The 26333-nt window shown below is 38.8% G+C and overlaps 1 protein-coding gene across 2 annotated transcripts; it reads right to left on the bottom strand.

Annotated features, from left to right (window-relative positions):
- Positions 1-10526: 10526 nt before the first annotated feature.
- Positions 10527-25826, bottom strand: LOC102229357 (radixin-like). 2 transcript variants are annotated; one of them, XM_014472093.2, is made up of 15 exons: positions 25652-25826; positions 23864-23943; positions 18631-18714; positions 18414-18509; positions 18100-18222; positions 17813-17964; positions 17333-17416; positions 16962-17108; positions 16091-16187; positions 15836-15999; positions 15372-15502; positions 15115-15275; positions 14937-15029; positions 13345-13581; positions 10531-12334 (listed from the first exon to the last, which is right to left on the bottom strand). In XM_014472093.2, exons 2-15 carry the CDS (start codon positions 23873-23875, stop codon positions 12170-12172), a joined length of 1746 nt encoding a protein of 581 aa, XP_014327579.2. In that variant the 5' UTR covers positions 23876-23943; positions 25652-25826; the 3' UTR covers positions 10531-12169. The 2 variants fall into 2 exon arrangements, with proteins under 2 accessions (XP_023185668.1, XP_014327579.2); XM_023329900.1 differs by lacking the exons at positions 17813-17964; positions 18100-18222; positions 18414-18509; positions 23864-23943; positions 25652-25826 and having other exon boundaries at positions 10527-12334; positions 18631-18689.
- Positions 25827-26333: the final 507 nt, after the last annotated feature.

Below are 26333 nucleotides of genomic sequence, written 5' to 3'. Positions count from 1 at the left end.
GAATGTCTATTTTATTAGCCTCTTTCAGTCACTATTGACAGCAGAAAAGATAAATGTTCTACGAGAAATTTCTGCAGCGTAGGAGATCATGTGGTCTACAGGTTATGGCATCAGACACCAAGTATGAAGGTCAAGGGTTCAAATCCTGGACAGAATGTCTATTTTGTCAGCCTCTTTCAGTCAATACTGATACCTGGAAAGATAAATGCGCGGCGAGAAATTTCTTTAGCATAGGAGATCATGTGGTCTACGGGTTATGGCGTCAGACACCAAGTATGAAGGCCAAGGGTTCAAATCCTGGACAGAATGTCTATTTTGTCAGCCTCTTTCAGTCGATACTGATAACTGGAAAGATAAATGCGCAGCGAGAAACTTCTAAAGTGTAGAAGGTCATGTGGTCCACTGGTTAAGGCAACAGACCTCAAATGCAAAGGATGTGAGTTCAAATCCTGATCTTGATCTATTAATAAAGTGGATCTAAATGATTAATTTGGGATCTTTAGATTAAAACCCACAAACTTCATAATAATCGGTCAAAATTAAGGCCAATTTCTGCTTAAATATCTTTTTTTACCATTTTATTTTGTCACTCCAGGAATGCACCGATTTCAAAGTTTTTTGCTGATACTGCCGATTTTCCTTTTTTGTGGCTTTTTAAGCAAAAACTCAAAAAAAGGAATATCGGCAGTATCAGCAAAAAACTTTGAAATCGGTGCATTCCTGGAGTAAAAATAGAATGATAAAAAAAAGATATTTAAGCAGAAATTGGTCTTAATTTTGACTGATTATCATGAAGTTTGTGGGTTTTAATCTAAAAATCCCAAATTAATCATTAAGATCCTTCTTTATTAATAGACCAAGATCAGGATTTGAACCTATATCCTTTGTATCTGAGGTCTGATGCCTTAACCTGTGGACCACATGACCTTCCATGCTTTAGAAGTTCCTTGTGGAGCATTTATCTTTTCTGCTGTCAATGGTGCCTTTGAAAGAGGCTGGAAAAATAGACAATTCTGTCCAGGATTTGAACCCTTGACCTTCATAATTGGAGACTGATGCTTTAACCTGTTGACAACATCATCTTCCACTATTTGAGTGACATATGTTGAGGTGTTTTGATCTTCATGTAACAAGTGACCTGGCATGAATGTCTGTTTTAGTAGCCTCTTTCAGTCACTACTGACAGCAGAAAAGATAAATGTGCTACGAGAACTTTCTGCAGCGTAGGAGATCATGTGGTCTACGGGTTATGGCATCAGACACCAAGTATGAAGGTCAAGGGTTCAAATCCTGGACAGAATGTCTATTTTGTCAGCCTCTTTCAGTCGATACTGATAACTGGAAAGATAAATGCGCAGCGAGAAACTTCTAAAGTGTAGAAGGTCATGTGGTCCACTGGTTAAGGCAACAGACCTCAAATGCAAAGGATGTGAGTTCAAATCCTGATCTTGATCTATTAATAAAGTGGATCTAAATGATTAATTTGGGATCTTTAGATTAAAACCCACAAACTTCATAATAATCGGTCAAAATTAAGGCCAATTTCTGCTTAAATATCTTTTTTTACCATTTTATTTTGTCACTCCAGGAATGCACCGATTTCAAAGTTTTTTGCTGATACTGCCGATTTTCCTTTTTTGTGGCTTTTTAAGCAAAAACTCAAAAAAAGGAATATCGGCAGTATCAGCAAAAAACTTTGAAATCGGTGCATTCCTGGAGTAAAAATAGAATGATAAAAAAAGATATTTAAGCAGAAATTGGTCTTAATTTTGACTGATTATCATGAAGTTTGTGGGTTTTAATCTAAAAATCCCAAATTAATCATTAAGATCCACTTTATTAATAGACCAAGATCAGGATTTGAACCCATATCCTTTGTATCTGAGGTCTGATGCCTTAACCTGTGGACCACATGACCTTCCATGCTTTAGAAGTTCCTTGTGGAGCATTTATCTTTTCTGCTGTCAATGGTGCCTTTGAAAGAGGCTGGAAAAATAGACAATTCTGTCCAGGATTTGAACCCTTGACCTTCATAATTGGAGACTGATGCTTTAACCTGTTGACAACATCATCTTCCACTATTTGAGTGACATATGTTGAAGTGTTTTGATCTTCATGTAACAAGTGACCTGGCATGAATGTCTGTTTTAGTAGCCTCTTTCAGTCACTACTGACAGCAGAAAAGATAAATGTGCTACGAGAAATTTCTGCAGCGTAGGAGATCATGTGGTCTACAGGGTATGGCATCAGACACCAGGTATGAAGGTCAAGGGTTCAAATCCTGGACAGAATGTCTATTTTGTCAGCCTCTTTCAGTCAATACTGATACCTGGAAAGATAAATGCGCCGCGAGAAATTTCTTTAGCATAGGAGATCATGTGGTCTACGGGTTATGGCGTCAGACACCAAGTATGAAGGTCAAGGGTTCTAATCCTGGACACAATGTCTATTTTGTCAGCCTCTTTCAGTCAATACTGATAACTGGAAAGATAAATGCGCCGCGAGAAACTTCTAAAGTGTAGAAGGTCATGTGGTCCACTGGTTAAGGCAACAGACCTCAAATGCAAAGGATGTGAGTTCAAATCCTGATCTTGATCTATTAATAAAGTGGATCTAAATGATTAATTTGGGATCTTTAGATTAAAACCCACAAACTTCATAATAATCGGTCAAAATTAAGGCCAATTTCTGCTTAAATATCTTTATTTACCATTCTATTTTGTCACTCCAGGAATGCACCGATTTCAAAGTTTTTTGCTGATACTGCCGATTTTCCTTTTTTGCGGCTTTTTAAGCAAAAACTCAAAAAAAGGAATATCGGCAGTATCAGCAAAAAACTTTGAAATCGGTGCATTCCTGGAGTAAAAATAGAATGATAAAAAGATATTTAAGCAGAAATTGGTCTTAATTTTGACTGATTATCATGAAGTTTGTGGGTTTTAATCTAAAAATCCCAAATTAATCATTAAGATCCACTTTATTAATAGACCAAGATCAGGATTTGAACCCATATCCTCTGTATCTGAGGTCTGATGCCTTAACCTGTGGACCACATGACCTTCCATGCTTTAGAAGTTCCTTGTGGAGCATTTATCTTTTCTGCTGTCAATGGTGCCTTTGAAAGAGGCTGGAAAAATAGACAATTCTGTCCAGGATTTGAACCCTTGACCTTCATAATTGGAGACTGATGCTTTAACCTGTTGACAACATCATCTTCCACTATTTGAGTGACATATGTTGAGGTGTTTTGATCTTCATGTAACAAGTGACCTGGCATGAATGTCTGTTTTAGTAGCCTCTTTCAGTCACTACTGACAGCAGAAAAGATAAATGTGCTACGAGAAATTTCTGCAGCGTAGGAGATCATGTGGTCTACGGGTTATGGCATCAGACACCAAGTATGAAGGTCAAGGGTTCAAATCCTGGACAGAATGTCTATTTTGTCAGCCTCTTTCAGTCGATACTGATAACTGGAAAGATAAATGCGCAGCGAGAAACTTCTAAAGTGTAGAAGGTCATGTGGTCCACTGGTTAAGGCAACAGACCTCAAATGCAAAGGATGTGAGTTCAAATCCTGATCTTGATCTATTAATAAAGTGGATCTAAATGATTAATTTGGGATCTTTAGATTAAAACCCACAAACTTCATAATAATCGGTCAAAATTAAGGCCAATTTCTGCTTAAATATCTTTTTTTACCATTTTATTTTGTCACTCCAGGAATGCACCGATTTCAAAGTTTTTTGCTGATACTGCCGATTTTCCTTTTTTGTGGCTTTTTAAGCAAAAACTCAAAAAAAGGAATATCGGCAGTATCAGCAAAAAACTTTGAAATCGGTGCATTCCTGGAGTAAAAATAGAATGATAAAAAAAAGATATTTAAGCAGAAATTGGTCTTAATTTTGACTGATTATCATGAAGTTTGTGGGTTTAAATCTAAAAATCCCAAATTAATCATTAAGATCCACTTTATTAATAGACCAAGATCAGGATTTGAACCCATATCCTTTGTATCTGAGGTCTGATGCCTTAACCTGTGGACCACATGACCTTCCATGCTTTAGAAGTTCCTTGTGGAGCATTTATCTTTTCTGCTGTCAATGGTGCCTTTGAAAGAGGCTGGAAAAATAGACAATTCTGTCAAGGATTTGAACCCTTGACCTTCATAATTGGAGACTGATGCTTTAACCTGTTGACAACATCATCTTCCACTATTTGAGTGACATATGTTGAGGTGTTTTGATCTTCATGTAACAAGTGACCTGGCATGAATGTCTGTTTTAGTAGCCTCTTTCAGTCACTACTGACAGCAGAAAAGATAAATGTGCTACGAGAAATTTCTGCAGCGTAGGAGATCATGTGGTCTACGGGTTATGGCATCAGACACCAAGTATGAAGGTCAAGGGTTCAAATCCTGGACAGAATGTCTATTTTGTCAGCCTCTTTCAGTCGATACTGATAACTGGAAAGATAAATGCGCAGCGAGAAACTTCTAAAGTGTAGAAGGTCATGTGGTCCACTGGTTAAGGCAACAGACCTCAAATGCAAAGGATGTGAGTTCAAATCCTGATCTTGATCTATTAATAAAGTGGATCTAAATGATTAATTTGGGATCTTTAGATTAAAACCCACAAACTTCATAATAATCGGTCAAAATTAAGGCCAATTTCTGCTTAAATATCTTTTTTTACCATTTTATTTTGTCACTCCAGGAATGCACCGATTTCAAAGTTTTTTGCTGATACTGCCGATTTTCCTTTTTTGTGGCTTTTTAAGCAAAAACTCAAAAAAAGGAATATCGGCAGTATCAGCAAAAAACTTTGAAATCGGTGCATTCCTGGAGTAAAAATAGAATGATAAAAAAAAGATATTTAAGCAGAAATTGGTCTTAATTTTGACTGATTATCATGAAGTTTGTGGGTTTTAATCTAAAAATCCCAAATTAATCATTAAGATCCACTTTATTAATAGACCAAGATCAGGATTTGAACCCATATCTTTTGTATCTGAGGTCTGATGCCTTAACCTGTGGACCACATGACCTTCCATGCTTTAGAAGTTCCTTGTGGAGCATTTATCTTTTCTGCTGTCAATGGTGCCTTTGAAAGAGGCTGGAAAAATGGACAATTCTGTCCAGGATTGGAACCCTTGACCTTCATAATTGGAGACTGATGCTTTAACCTGTTGACAACATCATCTTCCACTATTTGAGTGACATATGTTGAGGTGTTTTGATCTTCATGTAACAAGTGACCTGGCATGAATGTCTGTTTTAGTAGCCTCTTTCAGTCACTACTGACAGCAGAAAAGATAAATGTGCTACGAGAAATTTCTGCAGCGTAGGAGATCATGTGGTCTACGGGTTATGGCATCAGACACCAAGTATGAAGGTCAAGGGTTCAAATCCTGGACAGAATGTCTATTTTGTCAGCCTCTTTCAGTCAATACTGATACCTGGAAAGATAAATGCGCCGCGAGAAATTTCTTTAGCATAGGATATCATGTGGTCTACGGGTTATGGCGTCAGACACCAAGTATGAAGGTCAAGGGTTCAAATCCTGGACAGAATGTCTATTTTGTCAGCCTCTTTCAGTCGATACTGATAACTGGAAAGATAAATGCGCAGCGAGAAACTTCTAAATTGTAGAAAGTCATGTGGTCCACTGGTTAAGGCAACAGACCTCAAATGCAAAGGATGTGAGTTCAAATCCTGATCTTGATCTATTAATAAAGTGGATCTAAATGATTAATTTGGGATCTCTAGATTAAAACCCACAAACTTCATAATAATCGGTCAAAATTAAGGCCAATTTCTGCTTAAATATCTTTATTTACCATTCTATTTTGTCACTCCAGGAATGCACCGATTTCAAAGTTTTTTGCTGATACTGCCGATTTTCCTTTTTTGCGGCTTTTTAAGCAAAAACTCAAAAAAAGGAATATCGGCAGTATCAGCAAAAAACTTTGAAATCGGTGCATTCCTGGAGTAAAAATAGAATGATAAAAAGATATTTAAGCAGAAATTGGTCTTAATTTTGACTGATTATCATGAAGTTTGTGGGTTTTAATCTAAAAATCCCAAATTAATCATTAAGATCCACTTTATTAATAGACCAAGATCAGGATTTGAACCCATATCCTCTGTATCTGAGGTCTGATGCCTTAACCTGTGGACCACATGACCTTCCATGCTTTAGAAGTTCCTTGTGGAGCATTTATCTTTTCTGCTGTCAATGGTGCCTTTGAAAGAGGCTGGAAAAATAGACAATTCTGTCCAGGATTTGAACCCTTGACCTTCATAATTGGAGACTGATGCTTTAACCTGTTGACAACATCATCTTCCACTATTTGAGTGACATATGTTGAGGTGTTTTGATCTTCATGTAACAAGTGACCTGGCATGAATGTCTGTTTTAGTAGCCTCTTTCAGTCACTACTGACAGCAGAAAAGATAAATGTGCTACGAGAAATTTCTGCAGCGTAGGAGATCATGTGGTCTACGGGTTATGGCATCAGACACCAAGTATGAAGGTCAAGGGTTCAAATCCTGGACAGAATGTCTATTTTGTCAGCCTCTTTCAGTCGATACTGATAACTGGAAAGATAAATGCGCAGCGAGAAACTTCTAAAGTGTAGAAGGTCATGTGGTCCACTGGTTAAGGCAACAGACCTCAAATGCAAAGGATGTGAGTTCAAATCCTGATCTTGATCTATTAATAAAGTGGATCTAAATGATTAATTTGGGATCTTTAGATTAAAACCCACAAACTTCATAATAATCGGTCAAAATTAAGGCCAATTTCTGCTTAAATATCTTTTTTTACCATTTTATTTTGTCACTCCAGGAATGCACCGATTTCAAAGTTTTTTGCTGATACTGCCGATTTTCCTTTTTTGTGGCTTTTTAAGCAAAAACTCAAAAAAAGGAATATCGGCAGTATCAGCAAAAAACTTTGAAATCGGTGCATTCCTGGAGTAAAAATAGAATGATAAAAAAAAGATATTTAAGCAGAAATTGGTCTTAATTTTGACTGATTATCATGAAGTTTGTGGGTTTAAATCTAAAAATCCCAAATTAATCATTAAGATCCACTTTATTAATAGACCAAGATCAGGATTTGAACCCATATCCTTTGTATCTGAGGTCTGATGCCTTAACCTGTGGACCACATGACCTTCCATGCTTTAGAAGTTCCTTGTGGAGCATTTATCTTTTCTGCTGTCAATGGTGCCTTTGAAAGAGGCTGGAAAAATAGACAATTCTGTCAAGGATTTGAACCCTTGACCTTCATAATTGGAGACTGATGCTTTAACCTGTTGACAACATCATCTTCCACTATTTGAGTGACATATGTTGAGGTGTTTTGATCTTCATGTAACAAGTGACCTGGCATGAATGTCTGTTTTAGTAGCCTCTTTCAGTCACTACTGACAGCAGAAAAGATAAATGTGCTACGAGAAATTTCTGCAGCGTAGGAGATCATGTGGTCTACGGGTTATGGCATCAGACACCAAGTATGAAGGTCAAGGGTTCAAATCCTGGACAGAATGTCTATTTTGTCAGCCTCTTTCAGTCGATACTGATAACTGGAAAGATAAATGCGCAGCGAGAAACTTCTAAAGTGTAGAAGGTCATGTGGTCCACTGGTTAAGGCAACAGACCTCAAATGCAAAGGATGTGAGTTCAAATCCTGATCTTGATCTATTAATAAAGTGGATCTAAATGATTAATTTGGGATCTTTAGATTAAAACCCACAAACTTCATAATAATCGGTCAAAATTAAGGCCAATTTCTGCTTAAATATCTTTTTTTACCATTTTATTTTGTCACTCCAGGAATGCACCGATTTCAAAGTTTTTTGCTGATACTGCCGATTTTCCTTTTTTGTGGCTTTTTAAGCAAAAACTCAAAAAAAGGAATATCGGCAGTATCAGCAAAAAACTTTGAAATCGGTGCATTCCTGGAGTAAAAATAGAATGATAAAAAAAAGATATTTAAGCAGAAATTGGTCTTAATTTTGACTGATTATCATGAAGTTTGTGGGTTTTAATCTAAAAATCCCAAATTAATCATTAAGATCCACTTTATTAATAGACCAAGATCAGGATTTGAACCCATATCTTTTGTATCTGAGGTCTGATGCCTTAACCTGTGGACCACATGACCTTCCATGCTTTAGAAGTTCCTTGTGGAGCATTTATCTTTTCTGCTGTCAATGGTGCCTTTGAAAGAGGCTGGAAAAATGGACAATTCTGTCCAGGATTGGAACCCTTGACCTTCATAATTGGAGACTGATGCTTTAACCTGTTGACAACATCATCTTCCACTATTTGAGTGACATATGTTGAGGTGTTTTGATCTTCATGTAACAAGTGACCTGGCATGAATGTCTGTTTTAGTAGCCTCTTTCAGTCACTACTGACAGCAGAAAAGATAAATGTGCTACGAGAAATTTCTGCAGCGTAGGAGATCATGTGGTCTACGGGTTATGGCATCAGACACCAAGTATGAAGGTCAAGGGTTCAAATCCTGGACAGAATGTCTATTTTGTCAGCCTCTTTCAGTCAATACTGATACCTGGAAAGATAAATGCGCCGCGAGAAATTTCTTTAGCATAGGATATCATGTGGTCTACGGGTTATGGCGTCAGACACCAAGTATGAAGGTCAAGGGTTCAAATCCTGGACAGAATGTCTATTTTGTCAGCCTCTTTCAGTCGATACTGATAACTGGAAAGATAAATGCGCAGCGAGAAACTTCTAAATTGTAGAAAGTCATGTGGTCCACTGGTTAAGGCAACAGACCTCAAATGCAAAGGATGTGAGTTCAAATCCTGATCTTGATCTATTAATAAAGTGGATCTAAATGATTAATTTGGGATCTCTAGATTAAAACCCACAAACTTCATAATAATCGGTCAAAATTAAGGCCAATTTCTGCTTAAATATCTTTTTTTACCATTTTATTTTGTCACTCCAGGAATGCACCGATTTCAAAGTTTTTTGCTGATACTGCCGATTTTCCTTTTTTGTGGCTTTTTAAGCAAAAACTCAAAAAAAGGAATATCGGCAGTATCAGCAAAAAACTTTGAAATCGGTGCATTCCTGGAGTAAAAATAGATTGATAAAAAAAGAACATACTTAAGCAGAAATCATGTCTTTCTTGACATAAATCCTTAATTTTGAGTAATTATGATGAACTTTGTGCGTTTTAATCTAAAAATCCCATGAAATACCAAAATAATCATGAACATCCACTTTATTTACAGACCGAGATCAGGATTTGAACCCATGTCTTTTGCTTCTGAGGTCTGATGCCTTAATCTGTGGACCACATGACCTTCCATGCTTTAGAATTTTCTCGTGACTCATTTATTTTTCCAGGTGTCAGTATTGACTTTGAAAGAGACTGACAAAATCAGTATACACTATGCTTTTCTCCCAAGATTTGAAACCTCGTACTTAATGTCTGATGCCATAACCTGTGGACCACACAACCTTCTATGCATTGGAAGTTTCTCCTGGTGCATTTAGAAAAACAATGTTTTTCGAATGTATGAAATTGCAATAAATTGCAAATTACTTAAAAAATGCAATGTCTTTTTCTGGATTTCTGCTTAAGATTCCATCAGTCACAGTTGAAGATGATTAAAATTAGAGACATCTATATTCTTTGCCAGTGGGAAAAAAAATCACACTAATGACACAAGGAATATTTTGTAAATAAATTTTTCATACAATCAGAATGTTGTATTCAAAAAATGGTGCAACATTTTTATGTACTCTGAAATCTACAATTAAAAATACCTTTCTAGTTTATACATTACATGTTCATATAACTTAATAAACTTGTTTTTTTTTAAAAGGTCCTGTAGGTTTTACAGATCTAGTCAAATTTTATTTATCAGAATGTAGGCAAAATGGCTAAACTAATGACAGTATATAAAATATAAATATATTTCTAAGCTGTAATTGTTGAAGTGAAGTTTACAGCTGGCCTATAACTTTATGTCCCCTTTGGTATTTTTGCTTGCCTTACTTCTTCTGTCCCAAGTTTACTTTCTAACATTTTCCAGGGCGTAAGTAGTAGCTTAACAAATATATCATCTTATTCTACACTCAAGTTTTTCAACAAAATATATTCTTAAATTAATAATTTCCTATTTAACAGACCTTTAAAAACAACAAAAAATCAAGACCCTAGGAATAGGAGGGGAAAAAAATGTCACATTCATAAAACTGATTAACGAACGAAAAGTCATGACCTTTTAAACAGTTCCACAAATAGTGATGTCAGACAAAAGAACGTTAATTGGCTGAAAAACATATCCCAAAAAGAATTTAAAGATATCTACACAGCATCAGGAGAGAATTATTTTTTCTTTCTCTCCTAGACACTCAGAGTACACAAAAAAATATTTTAAGGACTGGAAAAGTGGATTTTCCATGACATCTCCTCTAAGTTGTCATTAAAGGACGGGGGAGAAATGTGCCATTGGTGTTTTAAAGAATACATACAGGAAAACAAGTTTAAAATGCAAAACTTTTATTTGTGAGCCAAAGAAATGGATCATGATCCACCTGTGACCTCTAACTTAAACAATACAAACTAACAAACATCAGAAATAAAAGATGGGGGAACAAAAACAAAAAATCATATCAAAAAGTGACAGCAGGTGCCAGAGCCGATATTGTCAGCTTCTTTGTGTTAAACTGAAGATTTCACGGCTCGGACACGGAGAGTTTGAGAGTATGGGCGGACATGTCGGCAAGCGTTTTCCCCTTCGGTGGAGCCGGCAACTGAAACGACGCCTGGCTGCTGGTTTTCCAGTTCCTGTTTTGTTTTGTTCCCCAGGCGATGGAAGCACGAGATCATTTCTTTCCACCTGCTGTGGCAAAAACACACTAGAGGATACAGACGTTTAACACAAAAAGCAGGCCTAAAACTATGACCTAACACCAGCTGCCAGGTATAGCAAAGATAAAACTATTACTGAAAACTATATTCTACTGTTGTGTTAAATCTGAATTACGTAATAGATTTTAGGGGAAGGAACTTTGTAATTTGAACAAAAAAAAAAAACATTATGATTTTGTTTCTTTTACATAAAGGCAGGGAGGGGAGGACGCATCCCAAGTGTTTGACTTTCAGTCACCACTGCTTTAATTGCTGAGGTAGAGATGCGTCCCGCCTTGGGACTGATGTTTTCATAAGCTCTCCAGTCAGACAGGTGCCGAGGCTCAGCTTCCACGCCTTAAAAACCACCGAACCGATCCGTCCGCGTGTCCTTCGAACGCCCTTGGTTCCTTTGTGAGCTGGTAGGCAGAGAAAACCATCGACGGTGACTGGGAATGAAACACTGGGACTCAACTGGAAAGCCCAAAACACACAAAGGAAAGACCCACACGGCATCACTACAACCGAACCATTTAGCTTATCTTTAATAATACTTTTAAACTTGAGGGCGACAGCTGAGTGGCACAAGCTGATTAGTTACTGCTATGAATATATATTTTTATATATAAAAAACAAAACAACAAAAAAAACCAAGACATTTTCCCTTTGTAATCTTTGCTACATTCAATTGTCCAAACTCGCTGCTTGACAAGAGGCTCTTTGTTCGCTTCTAATTCACAGAAAAGATTTCATTTAAAATCTCAAAAAATACTGCTGGTTTTTGATCAGCCAGCCATTAAAAAAAAGAAAAAATACTGCAGCTCCGTTTCTTCCACATAAACCTCTAAATATTAAATCATAGTTTGAATTGAAAGGACATAGTGAAGTAACTTCAGCTCTAATATTTGATATGTTTTGACATGATGTAACAGAAGCTCTCCAAACGCTGATATGACCTGGTTTATCCCCAAACCATTGATAAAACAAGCGAGAAACAAAAGCAGAAAAGAAGGGGATCCGACTAAAGCTTTGCATACATGGGTCAAGGACAACAACAACAAAAAATTAAAAATAGCTTTCTATGGCCAGGTTGATTCCGTACAAAATAAAACCTAGCTTTTGGTTTTATAGTTACTCTTTCCTAAAACGTTTTAGGATTAATGATGACTGGCTCTGGCTCAGAGCGGCTCTATCTTAAGCTTTGGCAATGTCCGACGAGCAATTTAACCAGATTGCCTGGGCGTGTAGAGGGAAATTAGGCGGCTCTGCTTTCACATGGACTCGAACTCATCGATGCGCTGCTTGGTGTTGCCCTGCCGGATTTGCCGCAGCGTTTTGTACTTGTCTCGGCCCTGCTTGACGTTCTCGGCGTGCAGCACGTCGTTCTGCGTCTTCTTGGTCTCGTCTCGGGCGTCGGCCAGCTCCGAGCTCAAAGTCTGGACGGGAGAGACAGAGGAAGCCGGGGTTGATGAGGCAAACGGGAGGACAAATGGAGACAAACGTGAACAGGACAGAGGCAAAGGGGTGATTTGATCAAAGCTGGAGGTTCAAAATGCTTTTTTCCCCCCATTCACACTTCCTGCTGTGAGCGGTCATTATGAGAACATTCCTTTGCTCAACTTTCCTATTATCACTTTCTGTCAACATTAATAAAATATCCAACTTTCACTCAATGAGCTGATCTAAGCTAAAAACTTGACTATTTCTCTGAGCATCTCTGATTCTTAGGATTGTTCGTTTGGTTCATTTTTTTCAGTTTGTTTGGACATGATTTTAATTTGTTCTGGTTGTACAGCTTTAGTATGAGTCCTGGCCTATGCAGCAGCCAAGCTTGTATTTGGATTTTTTATTTTTTTTTATTTTTTAAATGTGGCTAAATCCAGATGCTTACATACACTGCATTAAGAACACGAGATAAATTTATTAAAACATTTAGAAACATTAAGGTTGAGCAAAAACAACCGAGACGTTGATTGTTTTTGTATGCAGTGCATGCAGATATGTGGATTCAGTTGTACATGAATAAACATGACAGAGGAAACAGATTTTTTTGAGGTGAATGAGTCGAGTGTCTGATTGAAGCCGGGCTACAGTCTAAGCCAGCACAGCTCCTGCTGAGGCCAGGAGGATGAAGACGAACGGACAAACAAGTGTGCCTTTCTCTTACCCTTATTTGCCATTGCTTGGATCGTGTTTCTTCTTTGTTACAAAACTGCTGTTAGAAAATAATATAGTCTTGTTGTTATTTGCTTTCGTGGGATGTAAATGTCTTTGTTTAATGCACCTTTAATAAGAAGGTTTTTTTTTTTGTTAGATTGTAGCAGCTTAACTGAAATGTATTCCAGACCTAATGTAGAAAGTGGTTTTAGACAAACTTTCGGATCACGAAGCGAGACGCCACCTTCCTTGGAAACCACCTCTGAACCCTTTCGCCGGCGCTTCTCACCTGCAGCTGCTTCTTGACCCTCTCGTTCTTCTGCGCTTCGGTGACGCGGGCCTCTTCGCTGCGGAGGTCCAGCTGGCAGACGCCCTCGTTGGACAGCTCGGCGCTGGCCTCGGCGTGGTTCTCGTCCTGCTCGTCGTGCTCGGGCTCGGCGTCGCCGCCCGGGTGAGCGGGCGCGGGTGTCACGGCGGTCTTGAGCTCCTCCTTGGTCTTCTCCAGGTCCTCCTGAGCAGACAGAGCCTGCAGGAGGACAGAGGACGACACGGACACTGAGACCGAGACCCACAAGGCTTTTGTAGCTGGGCTTGGCACCGTGAAATGTTTGCTGTCACAAACAGACATGCTAACCTTGCATATCCACATTATTAATGTCACGGTGTCTATGTGCGATAAAACTCATCAAATGTCGCAAGGAAGTGTTAAGAAAAGGCTAAAAAGATATTAAAATATGGAGCTAAGTTAAGATTATTATGCCTTTAAGTCGGTTAAAAAGGCTTTTGAAGTCAAATTTTCAGATTTTTTCCCATATGTTCCACATGGATAAGTGGGCAAACTGATGGATGACAGAGAGACATAACGGACGGATAACAGAAATGAATGGAATAAAAAGACAAACACGCACAAAAATAATAAAATGGACGGACAAACTGATGGGTAGATAAAAGAATGAATAAAAAGTTAAATCTGTGAACGGATCATCTAACTGATGGGTGGACAGAATAATTAATGGTTAGATGCACAAACCACATGGATAAACCGACGAACAAGTGGGGGAAAAAAAAAAAGTGAAGGATATTATGGGTTCAACAATACACAAAAATAAAGGTAAGGTACATACCTTAGTTTTAATGTCGCGGTTTGGTTTTCGGTACGTTTTAATCAAAAGAAAAACAAAATTTTATCCCTCTTTTTACTTGAATCAGTAAAAAAAACTCTTGACTAAAAACTGACTGGAGATTTGTTTTGATTTTGGCGATTACTAAAGCACAAGCAGGTTGAGAGACAACGACTAAACCGCTTCAAATTGGTTATCGCAACATTCGCTAATAAAGAAATGCATACATTGCGAGTTTAACTCGAGCCAGAGTACGAGTTAGACTCGCACATTACAAGCAAACCTGTCATCAGAAAACAACATCTGCCATAATAAAGACTGACACGGCCTTAGAGGCAAGTTCAACGCTCCAGGCAGCTGGATTTGGAGACTATTTTTTTTCTATCAGTGATGTTTACATTCTACTTGACATCATTTAAGGTGAGCAATTCAGTAATCTTTGGATTGGTCTTCCTTTTCTTCCTCCATCAGTGTTAAAAAAGAAACCTTCGTGTTGTGAGCTCTGTTTTGTTTTGGATTAGTTTTTTATTGTGTTGTTCAGTGGAACGTACAGTTGGTGGATGTCAGTTTCTATCACTGATTCTCAAGAGTTAAAACTGGCTTTGAAATATGGAATCAGCACCCTGAGCATCGGCGCTGGCCTTTTTTGAAAAAGAAAAAAGTAGTGATACAGAATCATACAACGTCTTAAATACCCATGAAACTTTTGACACTCTTATTCAGTTTTTACAATCTCTACAAGTAATGACAACTGCAGTACCTTGTGCTGCCACTCGGTGGCCTCATCCTCCTTCTTCCTCTTGGCCTCCTCCAGGAGAGCAATCTTTGCTGTGAACTCAGCCAGCTCCGTGGCCTGGGACACCAGAAACACGGCCGTGTTACAGATACTGAGCGCAAACGCAGAAGAGTTTGAAATGCGCCAAAAGCCAAAAACACACCAGTTGCTCTTGGGTCTTCTGCTGGTCTGCCGCCTGCTTGGCCAGCTCTGCCTTGGCCTCTTCAGCTGCTTGTCTCTCCCTCTCCAGCTTCTCGGCCTCCTCTCGTGCTTTCTGTCTTTCCTGCTCCAACTCCATGGCCCGGCGAGTCTGTTCTTCAAGCTCTAGCAGAGGGCACAGACACAGGTTTAAGTTGATTTAAACCAATGGTGCAGTCGCAGCAAACATGATGGATGTTGGGAACAGAAGAGTATGAGTACCTCTCTGAGCCTTCATGGTCTGCTCTTCGATCTGCCGCAGCCTCTCCATGAGCTCTTCCTTCTCTCGCTCTATTCTTTCCTTCTCCTTCTCGGCAAGCTCTCGTTTCTTCTTTTCATTCTCCAACTGGGCCCTGAGAACATTCATAAGTATGCCAAATGACCATTTCTGTAGGGAGGCACAAGGCTTCGTCAAATGATTTGAACAAATAAAGAAACATGGGGCGTTAGGGGCTATAACTCCAGTTGACACAGAGCTGCAGTCCATCTTGGATAACAGTAAAAGTTTCACTCTGGGTTTAAAATTCTTCATATAATCAATTTCAAGTTAAATTTTTTTAATGCTTTTAAGTTTTTACTTGATGGGAACATTAAAAACATTTTGTTGTGTATTTAGTCTCTAGGAGGTCATTTTTTTCAGTCTGTTCAGTGTTTTCTAAAGCATATTACCGACAGAGTGTTCCTACCTTTCCATCTGCTTGTGGTGCTTTTCTTCCCGGGCTTGGGCCTTCATCTGCTGCACCTCAATGGTGTCAGGCTTTCTTCTCCTCATATACAACTCGTGGTTACCCATACACAACGCCAAAATACGCTTGTTGATGCGCAGTCGCGGGGCATAAAACACAAAGTCCTGGAAAAATTGAGAGTAAAAGCATACTTTTTTTTTTTTACAGAACTTGCATTGGTTGACGCCTCAGGTTCTCTGACGACCATTTACTCACAGGTGCTTTTTTGTCAATAGGCTTGATCACAAACTTCTTGTCATTAAATGAGATGTTTCTGATCTCACTCCAGGGGAAGCCGATCTTTGGTGTCAATCTGAAAGAGAGAAAACATCAGAATTGGGACTGGAGTTTTCATAAAAAACAATTACACCAACACCCACCATGGGTGGATTTAGCATTAAAACTGGTTCAGATAATTAGGAATTAGACTGCCTGGTACATTGAGACGCTTTCTTTCTTGTTTATTTCTCATGTTTCTTAGATAAGGAAAGAAAGCTGTAATCTTTGATAACGCAGATTCCTATCAAGAGGAAATTCCATAAGATCAGTAATTAAATCTATTCTCTCTTTCCAAAAAGTGAAAAATAAATCTGATTCATCGGAATAGGAAATCCCCTTGAACAATAAAAAGATGGGAGTTTTTTCTCCTTCCACTTTCTAACAATATCTGTAACTCTGCACCTTCAGGTTTAAGGTTACACCATAGACATCGTTATGATGACACACACATTGACAAACCTCCACCAACTGTTACAACTGAGACATTAGGATATGAGCTTCCAGCTAATGCAGTGTCTGCATAATTACAGCTTTATACCTTAAAAATCTCTTTTTTTATTCTTAATAGTACAAATAAATAAGTTCCCAATGGATTTGCTACAGATATTCTTTGGGATCAGGCTTTAAATACTGAATACAGACTGAAAACATCTTCGCATTTCCAAACTGCAATCTCTAAAAAGGACACATCTTTAATCCCAAAACCTGTAAAAATACTTAAATGAAATTCAAACTGTGTAGAAACCCTATTAGATATTAGATGTGTGTTTCAGTTCTAGGCTTGAGAACTTCAGTGTGAATCCCTTACTTGTCGTCGTGTTCATAGATGTTGAGACCCAGAGCGTCCACGCCCAGCCACAGCTGTGTGCCCTTCTTGTTTTTGATCTCAAAGTAGTTCACTCCATACATTTCCAGGTCTTGAGCAATTTTTAGGTACTCCATCATTGAATCTTCTCTAAAAAAAAAAAATACAAGAGAAAGGATTTTAAAACTATTACAACTATTAGAACAAAGCATAGTCAAATTTGTATTTGACTGTTTTATCAAATACAAATTGGAGAAGAACGTTAAATCAAACATTGTGAAATTATATGACATTTTTTCACATTTAATCCAGTGATATTCTATCATCAAATGACAAATTTAAGCACATAATGATAGAAAAGGCTGAGCAGTTACCTGAGCATTCCTTTGTGCTCCTCATGCCAGGTCTGTATCCTGTCCTCCCATTGCTCCTTCGTCAGCTTGTGCTGCTCCAGAACTCTGGGAAAACACACAGACAGTGACGTTCACCTGGAGGAATGTCAAATAGCCTAAAATTGTTTCCTCCGGAGGAAATAATACAGTACTCCAACAGGGAATGAAAAACAGTTGATTTTCCTTTCACAACAAAAGGATCACTCTCTCACGGAAGTGAGCAGGTTGCTCCAGACGTTACAAAGCAGTCTGAACTTTTTCTGTTTTTTAATCACACAACAGATAAAAGATATCTTTATTTTATTTTTAAGCAATAGTGCTCTGAATACAAATGCAAACAACACATTTCTGAGTTTTATTTTTTTTTTAAACTTAGAAAAATGTATGTATTGTCCTTCCACTTCACATTTCTGCATAACTTTGTGCTGTCTAGTCAAAAGAGGGTCTATTGTGGTCACATACCTCTGAGGCAGTAGTCTGTCATGGGTCAGGTATCCAGCCTTATGGACATCTTTGTTGTAGTCTCCATACTTGGCCTGGACAGCATATGAAGCCAGCAACACGGCCGTCTCTGGAGGACAGTAGTTCTCATCGTTCAAAATTGCCTCTTTGACCTAAAAGAGAAATGAAAATGGAAATAATTGCACATTAGAGATTTTGTGTCCAGATTTTTATTTTAAGTACGAGTGGAGTCACACAAATGTTTACATTTCTTTATCAAAACATAAAATAAAAAATGAGCGTTTTACCTGCAAGAAGAAGAGTCTCTGTGTGATCTCTTGGATCAGTTCCTCAGAAACGTCCTCTGGGAAGAACTTGGCCCTGAACTTGAACTGCAGAGGGTTTTCTTTTTTCACATCTTGCTGGGTCACCTGGGAAATATAACCAACATTATGATCCATCACCGTCAGTTTATACCAACTAAGCAAGTCACATGAATTAGTTGGACAAAATTATTTGCCATTTTAATTCAAACACATGCAGAAATACCTTTAGCAGATTGTTAAAGTGGAGATTAGCCCAAAATCAAATAATCAAAAATAAAAACAAATCAACAACTGACCTTCTTGTTCAGTTTTAGCCAGGTGACGTAACCTTTACTGTCCACATACTGCAGACCGAAGAACCAAACCTCCCGCAGACCTACTGTTTTCACCACCTGGAATGGGAAATAAGAAAAAACTGTGCATGTCAACTCTTCCACAGTAAAGTTTTTAAAATTCTCCTCATGGTGGGACTTCCACCATCATGAAATGTTTAGCTACTTTAGTGACACTCACCTGGTCAAAAAGCTGTTTTCCTGTGGTGTTAGGCTGGATGGCAAACTCCAGCTCTGCATCCATGGTGGTCACACGGACATTGATCTGCGCAAAAAACAAAATATAAAAACTGTAATTTACTTTGATTATACTATTAGACATAGGTACACCTATCAGGATTTTCCTGGCTGGTAAAGTGAATACAGCTATGTGACCAAAAACAGTCGGAGCTCTTAATTCATAAAAAAATAAATAAAAATACAATTTCCTGTACTTGATCTACCGTTGACACATAAGACTCAGTCATGAGAAAATTGGCTGATTCAGATCTTTGGCCATTTGACTGCTGTATTTCTAGTCCTACAATGCCAAAGGCTTCATTGAGTAAATGAAAATTATGCAATAATGACTATTAACTCATCATTGCATTTGCAGGCTTTCTTGAGCTCCAAAAGTAGAAATAGTACTACTTTTTGTGTGAACCTATTTATCCGATGCTGCCGTTTTCCCCCCTGTAGGACAAGAAACGCCATTTCTATTTTATTAACATTTTTCTTGCATGGAAATCTCAACCCCTCCGTGGTCACCAGATGAGATCACAATGGCGACTCTGGTGAGCCGTGGAACGGCAACACAGAGTGATGGAATGAAAGAGGAAAACAAAACAAGAACTAAAATATGGTGGATCGATTTGAATTAATGACAAAACAATTTGGTTTTTAAACTGCTTTTGTCTACTATACATTTTAGACGTTTTCACAAACTTCATTTGTCTTTGTCTTCACACACCTGTGGTTGAGACCCAAAAAGTCCCAGTAAGATTGAATTTTGGCATCATGTAGAAATGCACTGATACACTTTTTTCACTTCTGATACCGGTATCTGAGGTTTGGCATCAGCCGATACCGATTCGATACAGAAAAGCAGCTCTGAGTTGACTTAAGACGTTCCTTTATTTGACATAAATAACTTTGCACCAGTGCAGCAAACTTAAATTACACAGATAGCTTTATAAGCTTGGTCAAACATGTAAAAACTGAAAAAAAAAAAGAAAAAAAAATTGTCAAATTGTTTAGAAAGTGCAATCAGAAATTGGAAATATATTGCAAAATGAATAAAGCGTGACGTTGCTCAAAGCATAGAATTAGACCGAATAGATCTGCTCTTATCGATCCAACAGTGTCACAAATACCCAATCTAGATTTTTTTGTTTCAGTGCATCTCTCTTGTATCATCTATAGTTTAGTCCTGAATTTCAAAGCAAAAAACTTTCCTTTACCAAAGTAAAGCAAACTATCCTCAAAATATACGTGAAATATAACATATCAAATGACAAAAAAACAAAATACAAGTTCTGCACTACTAGGATTGCAAAGAAACTTTAAAGGAATATGCAGCAGAAAATTTATATTTTATCCGTCATGCATTCATGTTTTGGGATGAAAGTGTCGAGTGCAGTTGAAGGGTTGTAGCGGCTGTCTGGGGTTTCTTGGCATACCATAGCAGTACAAACACATTAAATCGTTTCCATCCTACAGACCAAGCACTGCATTGTGAGAAAGACCAATTCTTCAAGCCTGTTGCTTACAGGCCTCTGCTGGGTGGAGCAGACGCTAAAAGTCAGCCATTGGCTGCGGCTAAGCTGCGCTGGCAGCAGGCCGAGCAGCAGCTGATGACAAAGAGCGAGGAGGGCTGACCTCAGAGGCATCTCACATCCTTCCTCTCACACCTACGTGCACGTAGCGCAGCGCATGAGCTCAGCGGCAGTTTGCAGCACATGATGAGAAGCGGCGAGGTGCTCAGCAGGGCGGATGGTGACAAGCAAGTAGGGCAGGGTGAGGAAGCGCAAGAAAACGAAATGAAATTGTGAGTGAGGCAGAGCGCAACAGGAAGCACAAGAGAAGATCTGGGGAAACTGAGATGAAATTACAGTAAGAGAACTTAAGCGCCAAAAAAAAAAAAAAAGCTGAGGAGATTATTTTCTCCTTTTTCTGCTTAGCAATTATACACAAAACCTCAGGAATGATTGTTTTGGATTCCTCTGCTCTAATTTTAATCAATTTTTCTGCCATCATTCCTCTCGTGGTTTCCCTCAGCGCCGTCCCAAGAATGAATAGCCCAGGAAACCTGAGCAAACGCTGAACTTAAACCTCGTGACTCCCACTGAGTACATGTGAAAAGTTGGAGCATGCCTGAGACAGGGGTCAGAACAGAACACACACACTCATCTCTGTTTTTAAGTTGTGACACTCTAGTCTTCGTGGTCCGTGTTTGCGGCGAAGCATCGAGTACGACGCTGCCAAAACATTGGAAACCAACACCCTGAGGAAGAGGAATCTCGTCTGGAGCAGACAGTTAATCCCTTCGCTTGCAGACAGAGGGGGAGGAGATGAGCGACGGAGCAACATGCTGGGGCTGCGACGCCGCTAATCATACAAAGCGACAAATGCAATGTCTTCAAGAACTGACTTTTGCAAGTCCATTTGTTAGAGATATAATAAATTTAAAATTATTATTTGTGTGAAATTAGACTATTATCAATTGTCTGCTAGGTTTAAACTTTTAAAATGATCTAACAACTGCAGGGAAAGGATACAAAAAAACAAAAGAAAATGATTACCAATTTGGGAATTTAAACTATTTGGCATCTCAGAAAAGTAATTAATGTTATCAAAGGGCAAAGTCAACACTGGATCAATTCGCTCATTCTCCAATTTGAAGAAAGGTTCATACTTTGAGAACAAATCACCATGCTATGGGAGAAAGCTTGATCCACACCAAACAGAGTTGTAGTTAGTGCAACATGGGAGTTTCTGAAAGTGATGCATAATCTGATCAGAAAAAGGTGAGATCTTTGAGTTTCCAAGCAGCTGGTCACTGATTGGGGCCACTGAGATTTCTCTACCGATAAAACACACGCAGTAAAAGTAGACAACACATATAAAGAGACTGGCACACTGTTTAGGAACAGCAGATGATCACCTCAGTCAGACAGAGAGCAGAAAAAACGTGACAAAAGCATTAAGTGGCTTCACCCTGATGGGTAAATCCTCAGCCATTCAAAGAACTTTTACCTAGCTTTATTTACTTCTTTTGCCTTAAAAAAAAACATTTTCTACACGTCTTCTTCCGCAAAGCTAATCTTGCTCAACTTTAGCCTTCTTTAGATTTGTGCAGCATCATTAACAGCATGCGGTCAATTTATGAGATTCTCGCTCTCCATTTCAGCGGCAAAGCTCAGTTCTCACTCTGATTTGACCATTGTTAAACGTGCAGCTGTTTAGTCACCGTAAGCTGTTTACAGAGGCTTTGCTGAGAGCGGTCTTAAAGCAAACACACACCGACTGCAGTCAGTACAGAGCAGCTAATCTGAGCTGCCAGGCTCAGAGCAACTGTCTGTCCCTCTGATTAACCTCCCTGCACACCGAGGGAATCCTCCCACACAGGGAGGGGAGGCCAGAAACTATTCATCTGAAAGCGGGGGTCGTCATTTTACAGATACGTTCTGAAAAACTGGGTGGGATCTTTATGTTGTGAAGCTCATCCTTCCTCGACAGTCGCTCAGTTGCCTGGTGATCTTCTGTCTGCAAGCTGCTCTTTTACTTCCACAGAACCAGGATGTTGACTTAAACTGGCCCCAAAAAGTACACAGACCCCCCTCTCTCTCTCACACACACACACACTCTCTCTCTCTTCAGCAAACAGAAAAATTGCCTCAAGCAGGAAATCTGAAAGTCTTCTTCATGGAACGGTTTCCAAGCTGAGGGAGTAAAATGTTAACACAAATACAAATGAACAACTCAAATATGTGTTTAAAGCAGAAACCAAAGACTAGAGATGGACCAATCAATCACCCATATATTGGAATCAATCAATTTGGTGATTCTCATGTTAAAGACTGATAAATCTGTTTTTATGTCTCCTGCTTTTTGATTAAATCCATAAATCAGAACTTAAAAATACGTTTTCATTATGATCCTCTCCAACCTAGTCTAGCTACAATACACATGTCCGTTCTTTTTGATTGACTGGGTTAATCTAAAACACCCATATGGAAAAATTAGCTTTGCTTCTGAAGGTTCACAGGTTTGTGGTGAAGTTTTCTAAATTTCTAAACTTCTATCACTCAAAAACAACAGAAACTCAAACTTTACTTCAATATGAATTTCTGACTTTTGGTTAAGTCTGACCAGCCACTTCCCTTTTTTCTCCTCTCGTTCTTCTACAAACTGTACTGCATAAAGAAAAGCGGCGATGTGTTTGATAGAGGATGTTTAAAAGGGGAATTACAAGATTTTCGCATCATAGAACTTCCCCTCATGCATATCTGATTTTTATTAAGCTACAAAAGTGCAAAACTGTACTTCTGATGTATTCAATAAAAAAATAAAATAAAACTGATTTCATACAAAAAAAAATTGCCTGATTCCAATCAGTCTGATTGATTGGTGCATTCTCAAACGATTAGTTTCACATCAAGACATGAGAGGCACTTTAGAAAATCCAGAGACAGACCATGAACTTGTTTTCTACCTATACAAAGCTACCAGATTTTTCTCTATGACCAGGCATTGATCCTAGCAGAGCAGCAGGTTGTTTACTGTACGACGAGAAGAGGAAGTGAAGGAGGAAATCAGTGCTCGTCTGTTCCTCTTTAAATCTTCCTAAAGCCCAAGCCACCTCCTACCATCCAAGAACAGGGAGGTACCTCACTTACAGCATGCCTAAAATTCATCCAGTTATATTTTGCAGCTTCCTAATTACAAACAGTAAGAAACAACCTTGCTTATGAGCAGAAGAAAAACTTAGCCAGAATCAGATAAATGTGGAATAACTCATTTAAAATATCCACGTTGATCAGCACCAAAGGAGTGTGAGAACAAGGATTCCCAAGTATAATTTGGATAAAGAGGCTCGACTGTGGAAAGCAGACACCCATGACAAGACTGCATCAAATTGGTTTTGTTTCAGCGCTGTTCACATCCTTGGACTGAGGCATTCTCTTTTTACCCTTTTCAACAACAATGGCTGCAGTGTTGCTGCTGCAGGCCCAGTGGGCTTGGCACTCTGCAAGACAGTATGGCTGTTGTTTACTTGGAAGAAGTGCATGAGGAGTGGAAGGAAGCAGGACGGTGAATGCACCACTTCCAAGACTCTTCACATTCACCTTTAAGTAAATAGATTTTGAACACAACAAGAGACTATTTGCGCAACTAACACATGCAGGAATGAAGCATGAATTACTCCATCTTACCGGTTTAGGCATGTTTGCTTCCTCTCCACCTTTCGCCCAACAGCTGAGAGGATAAATCCGTCAGCGGACGGAAGTGAGACCTGAAATTAAAAGAACATTTGTTTTTTAAACAAGTGCTCTGGCAATGGATGAGTTCAGGAACAATCAATACGTTCAATTTTCACATCAGAGTCCAGAATTGCCCAGCTAGGTCTTGATAGAAGTATTGAAAGTTGCAAATAAAACAAGAGGAACTTTATGTGAAGTCAGGAGGGAAAAGGACGAAAACAAATACTTTCCCATCTCTTTCGATGACAACACAAAACAAAGAGGTGCTTGTGCAGTGAATCCCACCAAGTTCGCTTAAATGTACATAAGTGGAAATGGAAATAGTCAGGAGGGAACTGAATTACAGCCAAGCCATTATTTAGGGGGCGAATACAGTCATTTATATGATCAATTTTGCGTAAAAAAACCCTAAAAATCATAAAAAAGCACTGTACTTTGTACTCTGTCTCCTATTTAATACAGCTGAAAGTCTTTTGGGGTGTGTTTCTGCACATTCACTGACATTTCTGTCCTTTCTTCTTCATAAAATAGATCTATATAGAGCAGCTTTAACACATATTCTCAATGGTACTTGGATTTGTTCATTGAATAAGTAATTTTAACACAGGAATATGCTTTGATTTAATCAGACTGTAGCTGTGCCTCTAAGCTGAGGGTTGGTGTTTTTTCTGGAAGGTAAACTGCCCTCGCAGTCTTATTTGCATCCTCTAACCATTTGCCTTTCCATTTCCTTCTACGTTGTCGTATAAAGTCATTGCTCCTTGGTTTTAGAAGAGCTGTCCCAGCTTTCTAAGCATTCCGTCAGACTGAGATTTAAAGGGGCAAAAGAAAATGAGGTGGATTAGCAGTGCTTGCCAAATACTGATAGCGTCAACCAGGACATGTTACTGTGGAATACAGTCTCTGCTGCCCAGATATTAGCTGCTAGCAAGTACAGCTACAGTCTTCAGTCAGAGGTTTCTTCCAATTGGTTGCAAGACTGACTGCTACCAGACACCATCACCGTCCACAAGTATTTTAAGAAATTTCAATGGTACGAGTTAAGACACTTCCCTTTAAGATACTTCTTTGACTTACACTTTATTTTAGACAGTTTAGGGTTATAATTTTACCATAAAAGTGTCTAACACACATGTCCAACAACTTAATAAAAATGTAAAAATAATCTAATTGATTTAAACGATGCGGATTTTTTACAACTGGGGCGTTTGAAGGCCAACATGTCTCGTTAAATCAGCTAGCTCGCCTATTTACCCGCCGATTTGGCTTCCGTTTAAACTGAAATTTAACCACAACTTCATCAAACAACTGTTGCTAGAAAACACACTAGCATCAGACTGACTGCCAAGTACACCTTCAATGTTTGACGGAAACAAACAGCATCTGCTTTTTGAGTTTCTAACTACAGCACGGCAATTGCTATCGGTGTAAATATACAGTCTTTAGAAGGGAGCCCTTGAAATCTGACATTTTCTTGCTAGTGGGTGTAGTCCGCATAACGGGACGAGCCTAGCCGAGGCTGTGAAGTTTCGCTTGTTGGTAATTCGCTAAATTTACCGACAAAATTCAGAAAGTCGTTGAGAAAGGGCTAATAAAACCATGTTTTCTGAGAGTTTGTTCAGTTTAATGGACACAACCCGGTTTAAATCTGTATTTGTGAGACGCCAACGGCGCGAGCACGAGGACATCCGCTAGTAGCGCATCAAAGTTGCAGAGAAGCTCATCTTTTTTTAAACTCACCGGGGGTCGACGTGTCTTCCTCAAAATTCAAAGGGACGAGCTGAGCTGTAACCAATTAACCACAACGATAATTTAATGCCGATTCCCGTTTTTAAGTCTCTTACACTCAATCACCTAGAGACACGAGAAAAGCGTTTAAGTCTAAACAACCGTAAGGCGATTTGAGGCGTCCATGTCAACGTACACGGAATAAAATACCGCACGTTCCGGTTGAAGCTTACAAAATAAAAGCCTAATTCGGAACGGTCTGAAGAGGGAGGCAGTAGAGTCGACCTTAAAACATTTCGGGTTCTAAAGATTTTCCCCATAGACACGAATCTGATTTTTCATATACTAAACAGGAATGCCACATCAAAGCTGAATGCTAATGTTCTGAGTTCAAATTGGAAGTTGAAACATGCTACTTTGTAAATTTTCTTTTATTTTGAAGAACAATTCCAACATTTCCGACCAAGTCTTGGGTTCTTATTACAAACTTGACACGCTTTTATATATAGGGATGTTCAATATGGCTGTCAGGCAAGGGAGGGATGCAACATCTGACTGGGTTATGGTACGTGCGGTTAAATACATGGAGGGTGGATTTAGCTAGCGCAAAACTGAGTAGATAGCATCCCCAGAAATTAACACATGAAGTATTTTTATTTTTTATTTTCAGGGAGGGAAATAATAATGTACAAAT

Source organism: Xiphophorus maculatus, chromosome 24 (assembly GCF_002775205.1).
Source record: "Xiphophorus maculatus strain JP 163 A chromosome 24, X_maculatus-5.0-male, whole genome shotgun sequence".
In the NCBI taxonomy this organism is placed as follows: Eukaryota; Metazoa; Chordata; class Actinopteri; order Cyprinodontiformes; family Poeciliidae; genus Xiphophorus; species Xiphophorus maculatus.
Note: the sequence above shows the minus strand (reverse complement) of the source record. Positions and strands in the feature narration are given on the sequence as shown.

What these genes read in the sequence shown, in the direction of transcription:
- LOC102229357 (XM_014472093.2), bottom strand. An exon ending in CTATTGACAAAAAAGCACCT is followed by an intron (nt 16,000 to 16,090) that starts GTGAGTAAATGG and finishes CAATTTTTCCAG; the next exon opens with GACTTTGTGTTTTATGCCCC. An exon ending in AGAAGACCCAAGAGCAACTG is followed by an intron (nt 15,030 to 15,114) that starts GTGTGTTTTTGG and finishes CTGGTGTCCCAG; the next exon opens with GCCACGGAGCTGGCTGAGTT.